The sequence below is a fragment of the Oncorhynchus masou genome, chromosome 13, assembly GCF_036934945.1.
Source record: "Oncorhynchus masou masou isolate Uvic2021 chromosome 13, UVic_Omas_1.1, whole genome shotgun sequence".
NCBI lineage: Eukaryota > Metazoa > Chordata > Actinopteri > Salmoniformes > Salmonidae > Oncorhynchus > Oncorhynchus masou.
Window position 1 is genome coordinate 63,849,817 of NC_088224.1, and position 19,599 is coordinate 63,869,415.

The following is a 19,599-nucleotide window of genomic DNA, read 5'->3' on the forward strand; positions in this document are numbered from 1 at the left end:
CACTCTGCTGTCTTAGCAGATCGACTCACGGTTTCGTTTCTAAACTTGTTTTCCCTCGCTCTCGTGAGCTCGAAATGACAACGCTGAAGTTGAAACTGAAAGACGCACCATTGAAAAGTTGACAACACCTAGCTAGCAAGCTAAGCTACCGGTAAGTCAATGTAACTAGTGTGTCACGTGTACGCTTGATCAAACTATATAAATCAATCAAGCCATGCTATGAATTTAGCTAGCTTAATAAAGTATCTGGTTTGGCGGTGCACAACAAGGCAAATGCTGTTCACCAATTAAAATGCTTTGATGTCCCTTCCGGGGTGTCTCAAACTCGGGTAGTGCAAACTCTGTTTCTTGGGATCTCCCTACCCTAAACTTAACCCTTACCGTCTCCTTAACCATTTAAAATGTCAACTTCAATGGGAGGTAGGTGCCCAGATAGCAAGAACCCTTTCAGATCCTTCCTTTTTTTGTGTTTCCAAGGTCTGTGATCTTTCCATACTTCCCCTTTTAATTGTTTTCTTGAACCTTTATTTAACTAGGCAAGTCAGTTAAGAACAAATTCTTATTTATAATGACGGCCTTCCCCGGCCAAACCCGAACGACGCTGGGCCAATTGTGCGCTACCCTATGGGACTCCCATTCACGGCCGATTGTGATACGGCCTGAAATCGAACCAGGGTCTGTAGTGACGCCTCTGGCACTGATATGCAGTGCCTTTGACTACTGTGCCACTCGAGAGCCCCTTGCTTGCTTTATTCTTTCATTTTCCCCCCAATGTATTTCACTGTGTTACCTTCACTGAATCACTCACAAAACGTCTACAGGACACTGCACTTACACAGGCTTGCATGAAATAAACGTTTTTTTTCCATCCTCTCTTTATGCACTGCAGCTGCATGTTTTTACTGGGTCTGATGAGAGCTGTTGCTCTTCCGTGAGGCCTGAGGGAGAGAGAGAGGGGTCACTGAGTGTTCTCCATCTGCAGACCTCATCACTCAGGCCCCCCTCTATACTGCCACCTACTCTCAGGCCCTCTCGTCTTTATACAATGCCTTCAGAAAGTATTCAGACCCCTTGACTTTTTCCACATTTTGTTACGTTACAGGCTTTTTCTAAAATGGATTTTAAAAAACAGTCTACACATAATACCCCATAATGGCAAAACGAAAACAGCTTTTAAGGCATTTTTGCACATGTATTACAAATAAAAAACTTAAATACCTTATTTACATAAGTATTCAGACCCTTTGCTATGAGACTTGAAATTCTGCTCAGGTGCATCCTGTTTCCATTGATTATCCTTGAGATGTTTTTACAACGTGATTAGAGTCCAAATTGATTGGACATGATTTGGAAAGGCAAAACCAAAACATTTCCGCAGCATTGAAGGTCCCCAAGAACACAGTGGCCTCCATCATTCTTAAATGGAAGAAGTTTGGAACCACCAAGACTCTTCCTAGAGCTGGCCACCCGGCCAAACTGAGCAATCGGGGGAGAAGGGCCTTGGTCAGGGAGGTGACCAACAACCTGATGGTCACTCTGACAGAGCTCCAGAGTTCCTCTGTGGAGATGAGAGAACCTTCCAGAAGGACAGCCATCTCTGCAGCACTCCCCCAATCAGGCCTTTATGGTAGTGGCCAGACGGAGGCAACTCCTCAGTAAAAGACCCATGACAGCCCGCTTGGAGTTTGCCAAAGGGCACCTAAAGACTCTCAGACCAGAAACAAGATTCTCTGGTCTGGTGAAAACAAGATTGAACTCTTTGGCCTGAATGCCAAGCATTACGTCTAGAAGAAACCTGGCACCATCCCTATGGTGAAGCATGGTGGTGGCAGCAGGGACTAGGATACTAGTCAGGGTCGAGGGAAAGGTAAACAGAGCAAAGTACAGTGAGATGAAAACCTGCTCCAGAGCGCTCAGGACCTCAGACTGGGGGAATGGTTCACCTTCCAACAGGACAATGACCCTAAGCACACAGACAAGACAATGCAGGAGTGGCTTCGGGACAAGTCTCTGAATGTCCTTGAGTGGCCCAGACAGAGTCCGGATTTGAACCCGATTGAACATCTCTGGAGAGACCTGAAAATAGCTGTGCTGCGACACTCCCCATCCAACCTGACAGAGCTGGAGAGGATCTGCAGAGAAGAATGGGAGAAACTCCCCAAATACATGTGTGCCAAGAAGACTTGAGGCTGTAATCCCTGCCAAAGGTGCTTCAACAAAGTACTGAGCAAAGGGTCTGTCAACCAGTCTCAATACTTTCAGAAGGCATTGTAGATAGGCTACTTTCTATTATAGTTTTCTTGGTAGCCTATTGGTTTTCGTTGCTGTAAATGGAACTGTACGTGTTGGAAACGTGTTTATGGTAGGCTGGCATTGCTTAATTGATTATGTGGGTTGGATTTGATTCACAGAAGGGTATTGTGCCATATCACAACGTGTTGCTGAACTCATGAGCGAGTGGGATGATTTTCCATGTTTGAAGCGGGTCTGTATTGGCCTATTTATTTGGCAAGACAGCTGTGCATGGCTGCATCTCACTGCTGTGGGCCATGTCTTGGTTACTTGGATCTCCATTCGCCTTTTTGTTTACTGTTAATGTAACTAGCCTAAATCTAGATTGTCTCATGCCTTTATCGATGTGATATGTTGTTTAATAGGCCTACTGGGTACCGCTGTTTTGATCTGTTTGCACTCGTTAGCTTTCGTAGTTGTGTCGGGATTCTAAGCCAATCTGCTATTCAGTATGTTTGTTTCCATGCATGGATAACTATGCTACTACTTTCTGCTTTCAGTTTGCATTATTTTGGTAAGGCAGCTGTGTGTAAGGCTGCATTCACTTAGGCTGTTTGTAATAGGTGAATTGCCCTATCTATCTTGTAGCCTATATTGAATACCAGAACAGCCTAGCTGTCTATTGTGCTGATACAGAGGCTACATATTTCAAAAGCACTCAATGATCTCGGAGTCTCTGCATTTGAACGTTATGTTTATTGTGGTATGGCGTGATTATATAAGTATAATTCAATATAATTCCAATGCACGAACCCCCAAACTGCCCCCTTAATCACTTGACGCCGTGTCTGGGCTATACCCTCGTCTATTGCCTGCACTAACCGTGGAATTGTGTGATGACACAGCCAAGTATTGCGCCATGCGTCGGGTTCAAACTGTTTTGGCTTGGTCTGCGCTCTGCTCCACAACGATTTCATTAGCCTACATGTCATTTTATATTATCAATTGTTGCTAATAATCTTCAGCAACAACCACATGGCTGTGACTGCGTTTACAGAGGAAGCAAATTAAGGTAAATAAAATTATGTAATGAAATGGAATGATAATGTAGGCTAAACCAATTGAAGGGAACTAACAGTACATTAGCAGTTGGATCAATATGTGTTGTTATTAGCCCTACTGATGGTCGATACTGATCGTGGCTAATATTTAACATGATAGAAATAGGAAGCAGAAAGTTAGGTATCCTAGAATTAAGACATTCAAGAGTGACCATCCCTGTAAGTTAAAAGGCTGTACAATTTACATTTCGCAGAATGGCACAGCATTTCATAAACTTTACCTTGGGAAATATGTCGATATGTTTCAGTTTGCTGCCATATGGCTGTCATTTATATTTACAATTCTCTTATCCAAACAAATGACTCAGTTATCCAACTCTTATCAAGTTATAAATGACAGTAAATAGAGAATGGTGTTATTTCTAACGGAAAAAACAAAGTACTTGGAACCGCTAGGTTCGTTAGACCTTATTCATGGTTTCCTTGCGCGTAAAGGTGGTGGAATTCTGAGTGAATTAAGTCAAGGTCAGAATACAGCATATCTGTAGACACACCTCAGCCACACCATCATTTACTCAATCGCCACCCAAAAGGCTATTCTCATGCTTAAATTCAAGGTCAGAATATGCATAGAGAGAAAAGTGCATAAAAAGGGAATTATGTTCCATTTATGCGGGCTTAACTTGGGTTGGAATCAGGCCCATGGTGAACAATAGTTTATAGCCTAGGCCAACATGCACAAATATAATAATTCTGAAAATTCTGGATCTTATTTTGACAGGTTGCACATCGAAATATAAATCATGCATTCCCTGAATATGTTATATGAAATAGCTTACTTTGACTTATAAACTACCATCTCAGTTGTCTTACATAGCACTGGGGGAAAAAAGTCTAGAGCCCTGCCACAAATGTAAAGTAACTGTCAGAGTTCAACAGTAAATTGGCCCACATAGTAAACTAAAGGCATAGAAATTGTAAATTACTTGGTAATAGGAAATACAATTACTTACATGACAGAATTAAAAAGCCATTTTGGACTGACCATTGTAGACATTTTCAAATACATACAATTTGAAAGTTTTATATCACCAAATATCAACCTGAAATCTTTTGGACATCAGAGCAGTGTTGAAGGAATCCTATTTGAGTCAGAAAAGGATACTCATATGATAGGTAAGATATACAAAACCTTGCAGAAAGCCTATCCAATTGACAATCTCTTAGAACAAATAAACTATTGAAACCAATAACTGAGATTGGCGCAAGATGGAGTGTTGGAACCTAAATTACAGTTAACAAAAATGTATGCTTAATCCAGTATAAACTAATGTATAGAATGTATTATACAAGAGACAAAATTCTAACATCGTAGAGTCATGTCTTAAGTGTAAAACTAACACTTGACTCAATAATGAATGCATAGCCGCTGGAAGGAAGGGTGCTGAGGGTGCTGCAGCATCCCATGATAAATAACAATGAAAGAATACATGTTTAATGTCAAATGTATAATAAAATAAACTCACTAAATTAGTGCATTAGGCCTTTATTACTCCTGTATGAGCATAGGGCACTCCTTCCCGCAGCTATGCCCCCATCAGATTCTCTGCTCTCACTGTCAGCCTGGGGCAAAGTGGAAAACTGTGGCCCTTCTGTCAGGGAAGAACAACAGCGCCCTCCTCTGGCTCTCATCAGTCTTATCGTGATTTACTTTAAGACTTTGAACTGTTTGTCTCTTATACTTCGCCGTAGAAAAGACGTGTAAACACAGAAGATTACAAAACTGTTCCAGAATTCCACCAGTTCAACTCTTTGAGGGTCGGGGATCTCGTTCTCGCTACATTTTCTTTTGTTGATTAGCCTAACATGGTTGTTGGAGGCGCATGACACAGAACCTTCCCTTGCTAGAAAAGCTTGAAATCTAGTTCAGACTGCTAAAAAGACAGACGTCAGACGTTGATCACATTCACCTGACAGGAGCTTGTCGTCTAACGTTAGCGGGTAATGATTTATCAGATTAGATGGCTTTTGATTGACAAAATGTTTCAAGTTTTTTTGTTTTCATGATAGCTAGCTAGCTACCGACACCCCAAGGGTAAAGTACACACAACTAGCTAACTAATTGGCTTGCTTGCTATTCAAGCAGGGGATTTAGATGTTATTATCTGATAACTAATAAGTTACTCTCGTTGCAAACCGAGCTAGCTAGTTACAGTAATGGTATTGCTTGCCTTTGACTTTATGCATAATTCATGTAAAGAGCTATGCTAGCTAAATAGTTAGCTGTTGTTGAGATTCTCAACTGTTGCTTCCTTGAATTGAGCTATTTAGCTAGCTATTGGTAATTCATTCTTAGCATTTAACCTTTGCCAGTTAGATTGCTACTTGTGGTGTGAACAGATCCTTGTAGAGATATCTCAGATGGATGTATTTTCTTGTCTTCTTTGCAGGCATGGAGGAAGCCAGTCAACATGCCTTTGACAGAGCCAGGCTGCAGGTGATCAAAGACGGCTATGAGAAGGCCTTTGAGTGCATCAACAGGGGCCTGACTGAGGATGAAGCTGGCCACAAGGCCCAGGCCCTGGCCCAGTACACACAGGGACGCCAGCACCTCCTCAGGGCCATCAGTGTGCCCTCACAGGGGCATGAGTGTGTGGGGTGCTCCTGGGAGTCAGCCCGCCAGATGCAGCACAAGATGCAGGAGACTCTGAACAACATCACCACTCGATTGGCGGTCCTAGAGACCAGCCCAGACCCTGAGTTCCCACCACCTCTAGATGCCTCTAATGGAGTCCCAGGGACAGCCTCTAACTCAGACCTCTACCCCAAACTGGAGAAGGAGAAACCAGAGCGGCCATCTCCACCCAAGCTGCTGATGACTAACCGCCAAGGTGGAGCTGTGGGAGGCAGTGTGTTTCCCTCCTTGCCTCTTTCTCCCACTAGACAGTCTGTGGTGCCTGGCGAGCTGCCCCCAGCCTACTCTTCCCAGGCGGCTGACGGCCACCTGACTATCTCCTACGGGACAGAGTCTGGAGAAATGTCGCTGGTGGGAGAGGAGTTCTACAGCCACATGTCCCCCTCTCCCCCCTCTCCTCATAGCCTGGGGGAGGATGGAGAGGAACTCTTCTTCCTGCCTCACGGGGTACAGATATTCTTTGTCACACCTGACGGCCAGGTCAGCGCTCCCTCCTACCCAGGGTACCTGCGGATGGTTAAGTTCACCAGCCAGCAGTCAGAGAGAGTGCCCAACCGGCCCCCAGCCTTCCTGCAGGTAAGAGGGACGTGGGGGGATGGGGTGATGAATTCTAGTCACAGTCTACTGTTGGTGTTGCCATTTGCAGTGCCCTCAATTGTGTCAACACTTATTGTATCTCAGCATTTCAGTGTATGATGAAATCACAGGGTTCTTGGTATCTGTTTTTTTGATCTCTCTGTATCCGTTGTGCACTCTAACACGATTTCATCATAAGTGATTTGCTCTGCCTCTGCTCATAAACTCCCTCTCATACAGAGGTGTGTGTGTGTGGTTGGTGTATAGAATAGGATTGGGCTTGTGTATATGTGGGATAGGCTAACTAATGATCTGTGTCCTACATCATGTGATTAGTGACTCAGTGGCCCTAATCCCAGGCAGGAGTTCTCTATGATGTCATGGTGGGAAACCCCAGTGGCCACTCTGTCAGGTTTACAGATACCTGTGTCACAACTAGTTACAGCAAAGAGACCGACAGGGTGTTGAATCTTCCCTGTGTTTTCCTGTATGTAGGAATGTAGGCCTAGTTGAGGCAGATTATAGGGGGACGGTTTCCCTCTTTGGTTTCCCCGTCCCTGTGGTGTCATGACAAGACAGCAGCAGCATAGAGCCAGAGGTCTGTCTGCTGCCTGCCACATGGACAGAATATTACACCAGCACCACTAATCTTTGAATAGAGCCTGAGATAGATAACACAATCACACAGACACACACAAACACCCCACGCTGTGTGTCTGAAGTGAGTAGGACAGTGGAGAAGGTTGTCCCTTCCTCAGTAATACTGTCCCCATGCTTTCCACACCTCAGCACTGGACCGACTCAGACTAAAGGACTAATGTGACTGAATGGCCCGTTGATGCACTGTAGAATTACATGACAGAACGTTTATGTCAGACCCTAGTATTTAGCACACATGCACCTGAAGTGTGTAAAAATGTACTGAGACTGGTGATAAGATAAGGAAATGGAAATAATACAACTCTTATTAATGTTTCACCAAGGCCTGAATGTAATCAACAGCTGTATGGCTATGTGGGAGTGTCAGAGATAGTAACAGCCCACTTGATGTGTTTGTCTTCACAGTGAGTTAACAGTACTGTATCATGGAGTTGGGGTTGACTTGTCATTGTGGAATATCCCAGTAAGCCTGGTCTGGGGAGGGGGGTTAGGTTAGTCGTTCCATATAAACTCCCTGTACTGTCTTGTGTGATTGGCTGTACTGTTGATGTGTTCCAGGTGTGTGATTGGCTGTACTGTTGATGTGTTCCAGGTGTGTGATTGGCTGTACTGTTGATGTGTTCCAGGTGTGTGATTGGCTGTACTGTTGATGTGTTCCAGGTGTGTGATTGGCTGTACTGTTGATGTGTTCCAGGTGTGTGATTGGCTGTACTGTTGATGTATTCCAGGTGTGTGATGGGTTATACTGTTGATGTATTCCAGGTGTGTGATTGGGTTATACTGTTGATGTATTCCAGGTGTGTGATGGCTGTACTGTTGATGTATTCCAGGTGTGTGATTGGCTGTACTGTTGATGTGTTCCAGGTGTGTGATTGGCTGTACTGTTGATGTGTTCCAGGTGTGTGATGGCTGTACTGTTGATGTATTCCAGGTGTGTGATGGGTTTTACTGTTGATGTATTCCAGGTGTGTGATTGGCTGTACTGTTGATGTATTCCAGGTGTGTGATGGGTTTTACTGTTGATGTATTCCAGGTGTGTGATTGGCTGTACTGTTGATGTATTCCAGGTGTGTGATTGGCTGTACCCGCTGATGGCCACTGACTCCCCCGTCCTGCTGTGTAACACAGGGGTGTTCATGTTTCCCGACATGATGGCGTCCGCCCCGGGGTCCTACGTGGGCGTTGTGCTGTCCTCTGAACTGCCTATAGAAGACAGACAGCTGTTCCAGGACCTGCTGTCCCAGATGACAGACCTCCGGGTGCAGGTGAGCTGTGGAGGCTGTGTCTCAAATGGCGCTCTATTCCCTATATATTGCACTACATTTGACCATGGCCCGTAGGGTCCTGCTCTCTGACTGGCCCATATGAAGGTGTCTGGTGGTCCAAGGAATAGTAATAGAATATTAGTAATAGAATTATAAATCTGTCTCTCTGCCTGATGCATTTTTTCTGATTTCAGGTGTATTTGAGTCATTGTCACACCACACCATGACACGTTACCTTGTGCGGAAGGTTAAATGGACTTTGGATGAAAAGAATGACAGGGTTGCCTACATCCATTCTTAATCAGCAATTCAGATTCAGAAACAGTGACAGTTTGTTGTTCTGTGTTTTCTTATTTCCCAGCCAATGATCCCAGTGGAATGTAAGATTCAAATGAGGGATTTATCCCGAAATGGAACCCTATTTTCTGCATAGTGCCCTACCTTTGAACAGAGGGAACAGGTCAAAATAGTGGACAGCATAAGGAATAGTGGTCCATTTCGGACAGCCTAGATTTAATGCAGTAGTAGATTAACATGAGCTATTCTGCTCTCTAGCCTCAAAAACGATTCAGTCTGATTGGTCAATATTTCTGATGTTACTAATGATGTAAATGCTGCTCTATTCTGGTGTGAAAATGACTGCTTGCTGCTGTAAGGCGCTCTACTTCACCTGTGGGTCTTAGGCCTTCTCAATGTCTAGGGCAGATACTGAGGGTATAGGGCAGACACTGTGGGTCGAGGAAAACATTTCCATGTTTCCCAAATGGCACCCTATTCCCTACACAGCACACTACTTTTAACCAGAGCTCTATGGGACCTGGTCCCAAGTAGGTGCACGATGTAGGATATTGGGTGCCATTTGGGATACATACACTAAAGGCTCTACTGCACTGCTTGCTCCCTGAATACGCCTGGCCTCAGCAGTTAGGGAATTTAGAACGTCAGGCAGATGAAGAGCATTAATGTGTGCTAATGCTCTTATCTGGCTAGAACACAACACGGCCTCAGTAGTCACTACAGTAATGGAGTCAGACGGGGGTTCTGTCTCCGAGCAACAGTATCCAGCCAGGTTTTAACTGGGGGCATGTTGTTGATAAACTACCTCTCACATGGACAGCTGCTTCTGGGATGGAATGCAATAAACAAGTAGGCGTTTCATGATCACATATTGAATATATGTACATTTAGGAGGTTGTGTCTTGTTGAGAATAGCAATGATGGTGTTAGAACAATGCCCCTCTGTCTGTTTTCCTCAAGCAAGGAGACATCTGAAATGTCTGGTGACCATGTCTTTGTTTGGAGAAGAATGAGACGTTGTGATCAGGATGGGGATAGAGGGAGAAGAGGCACCCTAGGGTAGCAGGAGGCTACTACTAGGAGGTTACTATGATGTGCCTAGGAGAGTTAGGATAAGGCACTTGAAGTTACCATGAGGCAGGGTCTGCTAGGCTCCAGCTAGGCTATCCAGTCCTGTATTTGTTGTAAAAGGACCATGACAACAAAGCAGAGTTAATCAAACTTCTATGTTCTTCTGCCAGTGCTGTACATGTACACCACCAGGTGTCATAAAACCGCTGTTTCAAAGCACCATATTAATACATGTCCTGCTGCTGCAGGCTCCAAATGAGGCAGCAGACAGCATCAACCTGAGCCAGAAGGTGTCCATCGCTCCCCTCGAGGAAGAGGAGGCCCCAGCAGCAGCAGAGGAGGAGGAGAAGAACCTGCCAGAGTGGAGCGAGAAAGTGGCCAGCGGCATCCTCACAGGTCAGACCCAGGGCCCTAACCCCAACAACGCTAACCTTAACCAATGGCATCCTAACCCGAGGCTGTAGGGGTTAAGGTTAGGGAATGGATGCTGTGTTTCACTCACACCTACTGTGTTTCTTTTCCATCCAGGGGCATCGTGGCTGAGCTGGGGCCTGGTGAAGGGGGCTGAGTTCACTGGCATAGCCATCCAGAAGGGGGCGTCCAAACTGCGGGAGCACATCACCCCAGAGGACAAGCCAGCCCACGTCAGCCCCTCTGTCTCCAAAGGATTGCATGTAGCCAAACAGGCCACCGGGGGCGCTGTCCGCGTCAGCCAGTTCCTTGGTGAGAAGCAGCCGAGTGTCTGATTGGTTCTGGTGTTGGAAGGAGTTGACTGTCTGATTGGTTCTGGTGTTGGAAGGAGTTGACTCTCTGATTGGTTTTGGTGTTGGAAGGAGTTGACTGTCTGATTGGTTGTGGATGGGTGTGTTGTGTTAGTAGTTGATGATTTGTATGGTGGTGTGTGTTGTGTTATGACGGATGTGTGTTGTGTTATGACTGGTTGTGTTATGATGGGATGTGTTTTGCGCTATGATGGTGTGTGTGTGTGTTGTTTGTAGTGGACTGTGTGTGTGGTGGTGTGTATTATGTTATGACGGGGTGCGTGTTGTGTTATGACTGGGTGTGTTTGTAGTGGACGGTGTGTGTATGGTGGCAGGGTGTGTGGGTAGAGAGCTAGCTCCTCACGTGAAGAAACATGGAGGCAAGTTGGTCCCGGAGTCCATGAAGAAAGACAAAGATGGACGATCCAACATTGATGGAGCCATGGTGGTGGCTGCTAGCGGAGTTCAAGGTACACATGGTCACTGTTGTGGTTGTTATAGTCACTAGACTACTCATTGTATAGGACAAGACAGAACAACACAAACGTTGGCCGTGCGCAGTAGATCACCTGCTGGCTGTCAACGAACAGTGGAGATTCAGGGGAAGTGAATAGATAATGGCGGCCGATGTTTTATGGCCAGAGGCTATAGGGCGGCCATCCGCTACTCATGGCCGTCGTTCCTATTGGTCTGTCTTGTCCTTAAGGATGGTTCACATGGATGATGTGCCCCCTATTCTACCAAGTGTCTAGTCATTGTTGTGGTTCCTGTCATCCTACCTGAAGGCTTCGCTACCATGTGGACTGGCTTGGAAGTAGCAGCAAAGAACATCACCGTCTCTGTTGCCTCCGAAACCGTCAACACTGTCAAGCATAAGTAAGTCTTTCTCTGTACACTTCAACCAACGTGTTGTCTGTGCTCTTCTCATTCAACATGGCTGCGTCTCAAATGGCACTCGATGAGCCTATGGGTCCTGGTCAAAAGTAGTGCACTAAATAGGGAATGGGGTGCCATTTGAGACGCATCCATGTCAAAATAAGTAAAGATGTTGTATTGTCACATACACCGGATAGGTGAAGTGAAATGTGTTATTATATAAGGTCAGAGATAGAAGTGAGGCGCTCGTGGAGCAAATTAGGGTTAAGTGCCTTGTTCAAGGGCACATGGGCAGATTTTTCACCTTGTCTGCTTGGGTAATCGAACCAGGGACCTTTCAGTTACAGACCCAACGCTCTAACCGCTAGGCTACCAGCCGAATGTGTTCTGTGCTCAGCTCATTCACCATGTCTGATTGGCAGTAGTACTTGTTTGACTCTACATTTGCTCCTGTCCACCTAGCTCGGATGTGTATGTCTGTTCTTTTGCTTTCTGGACCAGGTTTTGCTCGGCCAGGTTTTGCTAGACCAGATTTTGCTAAACCAGGTTTTTGCGGTGTATCTTGCAAACACTCACTTGTTTTATAAGCAAAAAACAAGCAAGCACTTACTGTACATTTCCCTCTTCCACTTATTTTTCAGATTTAGGGGTCTTCAAAACATCTTAGACACTCCTAATGACAAGAAGACATGTATTTAAAGCCAGCCTTCAATGAACCCTCCTTAATAACGAGCAGCATGGCCAAGTCTTAGCCTCTGTTTCTAGGTGGTCTGAATGTAAAGCTGCTAGATTCACCTGTACTCTCTCAACAGGCTACTCTTCTATCCTACTGGGCTATGCTCCCGTAATGTGGCTGACACTGATTTCTCTGGTGTCTAACTAACCAACTCTTTTTCCTGACTTTATTGAAAACAATACAACTATTCCTAATACATAATCATAGTATGAATTGATGCACTTATTGAATTGATGTGTATTATCTGTAGAAATAAGTGCAGTCATCAGCCCCACAATATAATCAGTTGTATATTTATAGATTTATGAATAGTCAGACAACTTGAATAATTCTGTTGAATTTATGATCTGCATGGGTGGGGGCTTTAATGCTAGATGCATGTTGCTGTCTTTGCTGTTCCCTGTAATTGCCCTCCTTCCCGCAGCCCTCCCCCTCTCAACAGTTGGTTGTGTGTGATTATAAGGTATGGGGCGGCAGCCGGCCAGGCCACAGACCATGCTGTGAACTCAGCCATTAACATGGGAGTCACCGCCTTCAACATTGACAACCTGGGCATTAAAGCTGCGGTGAAGAAGACTGGCAAACAGACGGCCGTGGCCATTCTGGAGGACTACCAGCTACGGGACCCTAATACTAACCAGAAACAAGTAGAGAAACGGGACAAATAGGCTCCATCTGGGAACAAGTCTACGTCCCAAATGGCACCCTATTCCATATTGTCACTACTTTTGACCAGACAAAATATAGAGAATAGGGTGCAATTTGGGACAGTCAACACCTAACCCCATGACACTTACCATAGCCCTTACCCGCAGTGCACTGGTGTAGATATGAGAGGTCTGGATAGGTGTAAGCAAATTGGCAACTTCTACCTGCATAGTCTGTCAAAGGGAAAGACTGAGGTACTACCATATTGATTAAACATATCCTATTCTTTCAGATCTACCCAAGTGCCTGGAGTAGAGGCTAGGTTTGCTTCCAAAATGGCACCCTATTCCTGATTTATAGTGCACTACAAAGGGAATTGGGTGCCATTTGGGATGCACACCATGTCCTCTTCCTCTCTTTCCTTTAGAGCTTTAATTACAACACGATTTGTATTCTTCTATAAAGAAATCTATCTATACATAAATGCTTTAGTTGACTAATAGCCTCTAGAAGTGTTACTAGGGTTTGATACAACTGTTAAGCACTTTAATCTTCATAATGAACGGTATAATGACATTATAATAATGTCAAATATTATAGTAACTAAGATGGACGTTGTGTGTAGGTAGGCTGATGTATAATCGCTAAGTTATTTGTGTTCAATGTTGGTGAGAAGAGGACACCGGAATTTAAAAAGTCACGTAGGTGATATGAATATAAACTGAAAGCAGGATTCTTGTTTAAATTTCAGATGGAACTGTTTGTTTCAAGACTACTGCTGTTGACCTATTGCCATAACAGTAGTATTACTGCAGTAGTACTGTTCACAGTTAATGTATCTAGAAGTAAAGGTGTAACTGAGGTAGAGTTGCACAATTCTGGTAACTGTCCCAAAATCCCCAGGTTTTCCAAAAATTCTGGTTTTAGGAATCTGGATGTTCTGCTTATTCCCACCCATTTCCCCACTTGTAATCTGAGGCCAGCAATTCACTCCTGATTCCTGGAAGTTCCAACCAGGATTTCTGGAAAACCTAGGAATTTTGCAAAAGTTGCTAGAAATGTGCAACCCTTATCTGAAAGTCAAGGTGTATGGGGGGGGGGGAGTAACCCAGCAGCATGCTAACTATGTGCTATAAGAACACATGTTTGGGTTCCTTTAATCAGTGAAATAATGTTAATGTGTGAAGCAAGACGTAGCCCAAGCATGCACAGGAATAGTTATATAGCCGTTGAGGGTACTATATCAGATGGAACAGGGCTCTCTAAGGTGTACTCTTGTCATATGACTTTGTAATGCAGAGGAAAGAGTCAATCCAAATGTAGAAGCAGTGGAGGTTTGAACTGGTTTGAGAATGGTCCATGGTTTGCTTAGTATGCCTTAATATAGCCAGTTACAACAGGCTGTATGCTACTGTAACCATAGGCCAAAGCAGCCACCTTACAGATAGCAAGCCCACGCTACTGTATTGTCCTGTGGTCCAGTTCATTATCTTTGAGAATCTATAACCTATCCTTTCAACTTGGTATCTGATTATTACTTTTTAAAGCTGTGATTATTAATTTTCTATGAAAGGACAAACATTTTTTTTTCATGTGATGTAAAGAGAATCATAATCAATGTCATTAACATTTGGACAATTGTTTTTAACTATAACATCTGAAACAAATAATTATGGAAAAATGACATATAAATACATTAACAGTTTCGGCACAATTTGAGTGTGTTTATGATTAGTGTCGTCGTATATGTGTTGTCAACATACTGTATTTAACTTGTAATGCTGTCTACCATTCATTATTTACCTTGGGCTGATGTTTATTCAATGTGAATTGTCTTCAGTAATATTTCCCCTTCAGGGTTAAGTGAAGGCAAACTGTCTTTTTGTGTGAACTTGAAATCTCATGCAGTCATTAAATGCACATCAGCATTCTCACAAAGTGGTTGTGATTTTCTGAATAATGGCTCTGTGCTTCTGTGGCCCTATGTGAACAAATAGTCACATGGTCTGATGATTAACCAAATATCTGATATGTAATAAAAAGCTATAGAAGAATGTGTTGTATATCATCGGTTTGGATAGAGCATGTCATCAGTCTGTCTGGGCATTTCTACTTCATAGTAGACCCGACTTAGTCTGGGTACTAGTCTCTGTCAATCCTCTCCTACTCTCTATCTTGACAAATGACCAGGAATGCAAGGAGTGGCATGTAATAGTTGAACAGACTGGCAACCAGGCCGGACTCGGCTGTCCCATTAGATGACATATGGGCCAAAGGTATTTGGCTTAAGCATAATATATCATATTCAGAAATACATTTGTTTTTACCTAGCATAAAGGAGAATTTTCATGTAGATGCCACTCAAATTACCTGGAAATCAAGTTAGTGAAATAGGATCATTTTCAAGAGTTTTGCAGCACGTTTTCCAAGCGATTTATCCTGAATGCAAAGGAGCTCATTCACATTTGAATTAGTTGAATCATATTCAATCACAATGTACTTTGAATTATTTATGCATAATGGTGATGATTAGACTACTACTATTATTATTAGGATGTATTACCCCTCAATCACATAATGTCATATCATTGTATTAGAATTGTTTGAGGTTCAAGGCCTACCTCTATATTATGTTCATGATTTACATATTTGAGTTGCATGTTTTATAAGTTTGTAATCAAGACAGAGATGGCTAGCGACAGTGAGTTGGAGATACCCTGTATCTTTCAGGTTCTTTGCCAGTGAATTTACTTCTGCTCAAAATTAAACTATAGGCTTCACGTCACACACCAGTGGTCCACCACTTATGACTGAAAAGGTTGAGAGGGTCCATAGATGCTATAATCTCATATTTGAGTTTAACACCCGAAACAAACAAGTCAAAATTCATTCTTGAAATGAGACTTGCGTTGGATATTATTTTTGTTCACAGAATTTAAAGGCCCAAAAACTGGATTTTTCCTTTGTTTTATATATATCTCCACAGGGTTGGAATAATAATGTGAAATTGTGAAAATTATTACAATAATGCCCTTTTATTGTAAGCGCTGTTTGAAAAGACTACCTGAAATTTCAGCCTGTTTTGGTGGGATATAGTTTCATTCTGCCTGGCAGGCATCCTTTTTATCCATACCAAACTTGGCACAAAACTACGCCCACAAGTAACCTACAGTGGGGAGAACAAGTATTTGATACACTGCCAATTTTGCAGGTTTTCCTACTTACAAAGCATGTAGAGGTCTGTCATTTTTATCATAGGTACACTTCAACTGTGAGAGACAGAATCTAAAACAAAAATCCAGAAAATCACGTATGATTTTTAAATAATTAATTTGCATTTTATTGCATGACATAAGTATTTGATCACCTACCAACCAGAAAGAATTCCGGCTCTCACAGACCTGTTAGTTTTTCTTTAAGAAGCCTTCCTGTTCTCCACTCATTACCTGTATTAACTGCACCTGTTTGAACTCGTTACCTGTATAAACGACACCTGTCCACACACGCAATCAAACAGACTCCAACCTCTCCACAATGGTTAAGACCAGAGAGCTGTGTAAGGACATCAGGGGTCAAATTGTAGACCTGCACAAGGATGGGATGGGCTACAGGACAATAGACAAGCAGCTTGCTGAGAAGGCAACAACTGTTGGCGCAATTATTAGAAAATGAAAGAAGTTCAAGATGACGGTCAATCACCCTCGGTCTGGGGCTCCATGCAAGATCTCACCTCGTGGGGCATCAATGATCATGAGGAAGGTGAGGGATCAGCCCAGAACTACACGGCAGGACCAGGACCCTGCGCACGCAAGGTCCCCCTGCTCAAGCCAGCGCATGTCCAGGCCCATCTGAAGTTTGCCAATGACCATATGGATGATCCAGAGGAGGAATGGGAGAAGGTCATGTGGTCTGTAGAGACATAAATAGAGCTTTTTGGTCTAAACTCCACTCGCCGTGTTTGGAGGAAGAAGAAGGATGAGTACAACCCCAAGAACACCATCCCAACTGTGAAGCATGGAGGTGGAAACATCATTCTTTGGGGATGCTTTTCTGCAAAGGGGACAGGACGACTGCACCGTATTGAGGGGAGGATGGATGGGGCCATGTATTGCGAGATCTTGGCCAACAACCTCCTTCCCTCAGTAAGAGCATTGAAGATGGGTCATCGCTGGATCTTCCAGCATGACAACGACCCGAAACACACAGCCAGGGCAACTAAGGAGTGGCTCCGTAAAAAGCATCTCAAGGTCCTGGAGTGGCCTAGCCAGTCTCCAGACCTGAACCCAATAGAAAATCTTTGGAGGGAGCTGAAAGTCCTTATTCCCCAGCGACAGCCCCGAAACCTGAAGGATCTGGAGAAGGTCTGTACGGAGGAGTGGGCCAAAATCCCCGCAGCAGTGTGTGCAAACCTGGTCAAGAACTACAGGAAACATATGATCTCTGTAATTGCAAACAAAGGTTTCTGTACCAAATATTAAGTTCTGCTTTTCTGATGTATCAAATACTTATGTCATGCAATAAAATGCAAATGAATTACTTTAAAATCATGCAATGTGATTTTCTGGATTTTTGTTTTAGATTCCGTCTCTCACAATTGAAGTGTACCTATGATAAAAATTACAGACCTCTACATGCTTTGTAAGTAGGAAAACCTGCAAAATAGGCAGTGTATCAAATATTTGTTCTACCCACTGTATATACCCAGCCATTACAGAAAGGAAGACAAAGAGAGAGGCCCAACTCTGTGAAAAATCTCTGTCGGCTCTTTGTCTTGAGACATCTTAAGGCTTATAAATGGAGACATCTTGAGATGCCTTGAGACGTCATAAGACGTCTTAGAAAATGAAGACTTGTTTAAGACAGTCTATGAATACCTCTTGGAAATGCAATGTCCTGAGACATCCGTCTTAAAACGTCTCCAGACATTTGATCATTTATTGTTGTTTTCATGTTTTATTAGTTATTAATCCTTAAGAGTCTATTGACCCAGCCGTGCGTCAATCAAATTAACATAATACAAAAATAACATCCAAAATCTGTCAGTTTAAACTAAATTTATCTGCAAATTTGAAAGGGCTGCGTGTCAATCCACCGCATCCTCCTATGTCGGCCTTCCGCATCTGCGGTGGAAGGTGGCCGAGCTACAGCGGTGTTTGTCAGACCATGAGACATCCTAAAAATCGGTCTTTTCACAAAACCATCTGTAGTGTCCGAACAGTTTGACCTACAAACAGTTTAGCCTGTGACCACTCTATTGAAAGATGAGACTCTTAGGAACACGAGGATGTTCTCTGCTTTGCTCTACGTCCCCCCACTAGTGTCATGGGACTTGTCTGAAGGTACCCCATACAAATTAATTGAGGTATGGAGGTGGTTTTGTGCCAACAAAAATAAGGGATTAAATATGTCTCCCAAAAATATATATATAGTATATTTCCTAAGCTTTCTTATATCTCCTAGACATAGGACAGACACGTCAAAACCGTATTCCTCCAACGTTAGATAACATTTCAGCTCTGTCTCCCTACACCACTACCACCTGAGTTAGGCATTACAGCTCTCTGTTTCCCTACATCACTACCTCCTGAGATAGACATCATTACAGCTCTCTGTCTCCCTACACCACTACCTCCTGAGATAGACATCATTACAGCTCTCTGTCTCCCTACACCACTACCCCCTGAGTTAGTCAACATTACAGCTCTCTGTCTCCCTACACCACTACCTCCTGAGATAGACATCATTACAGCTCTCTGTCTCCCTACACCACTACCACCTGAGTTAGACAACATTACAGCTCTCTGTCTCCCTACACCACTACCCCCTGAGTTAGTCAACATTACAGCTCTCTGTCTCCCTACACCACTACCTCCTGAGATAGACATCATTACAGCTCTCTGTCTCCCTACACCACTACCACCTGAGTTAGACAACATTACAGCTCTCTGTCTCCCTACACCACTACCCCCTGAGTTAGTCAACATTACAGCTCTCTGTCTCCCTACACCACTACCTCCTGAGTTAGGCAACATAACAGCTCTCTGTCCCCCTACACCAGTCCTGAGTTAGACAACATTACAGCTCTCTGTCGCCCTTCACCAGTCCTGAGTTAGACAACCATTAGGTCACCACTGTATTTTCCATCTGTTTGCCCAATCATCAATAATTGTACTGTACATAACCTGAGGGTGTTGTTAATGATCTGACAATCAGCTCTATTAATTCTCGCTCTCTCTCTCCACTCTCCACTTTCCTCTCTCTATATATATATATAGATATATATACTGCTCAAAAAATAAAGGGAACACTAAAATAACACATCCTAGATCTGAATGAATGAAATATTCTTATTAAATACTTTTTTCTTTACATAGTTGAATGTGCTGACAACAAAATCACACAAAAATTATCAATGGAAATCAAATTTATCAACCCATGGAGGTCTGGATTTGGAGTCACACTCAAAATTAAAGTGGTGAACCACACTACAGGCTGATCCAACTTTGATGTAATGTCCTTAAAACAAGTCAAAATGAGGCTCAGTAGTGTGTGTGGCCTCCACGTGCTTGTATGACCTCCCTACAATGCCTGGGCATCCTCCTGATGAGGTGGCGGATGGTCTCCTGAGGGATCTCCTCCCAGACCTGGACTAAAGCATCCGCCAACTCCTGGACAGTCTGTGGTGCAACGTGGCGTTGGTGGATGGTGCGAGACATGATGT

The 19,599-nt window shown here is 43.6% G+C and overlaps 1 protein-coding gene across 4 annotated transcripts; it reads left to right on the forward strand.

Annotated features, from left to right (window-relative positions):
• Positions 1–62: 62 nt before the first annotated feature.
• LOC135552820 (spartin-like) lies at positions 63–14,932 on the forward strand. 4 transcript variants are annotated; one of them, XM_064984686.1, is made up of 8 exons: positions 63–151; positions 5,744–6,564; positions 8,292–8,489; positions 10,106–10,253; positions 10,386–10,580; positions 10,930–11,088; positions 11,404–11,494; positions 12,655–14,932. In XM_064984686.1, the coding sequence occupies exons 2-8, from the start codon at positions 5,746–5,748 to the stop codon at positions 12,896–12,898; spliced, it is 1,854 nt and encodes a 617-aa protein (XP_064840758.1). In that variant the 5' UTR covers positions 63–151; positions 5,744–5,745; the 3' UTR covers positions 12,899–14,932. The 4 variants fall into 4 exon arrangements, with proteins under 4 accessions (XP_064840758.1, XP_064840757.1, XP_064840760.1 ...); XM_064984685.1 differs by lacking the exon at positions 63–151 and adding an exon at positions 5,026–5,294; XM_064984688.1 differs by lacking the exon at positions 63–151 and adding an exon at positions 5,026–5,294 and having other exon boundaries at positions 12,136–12,788.
• Positions 14,933–19,599: the final 4,667 nt, after the last annotated feature.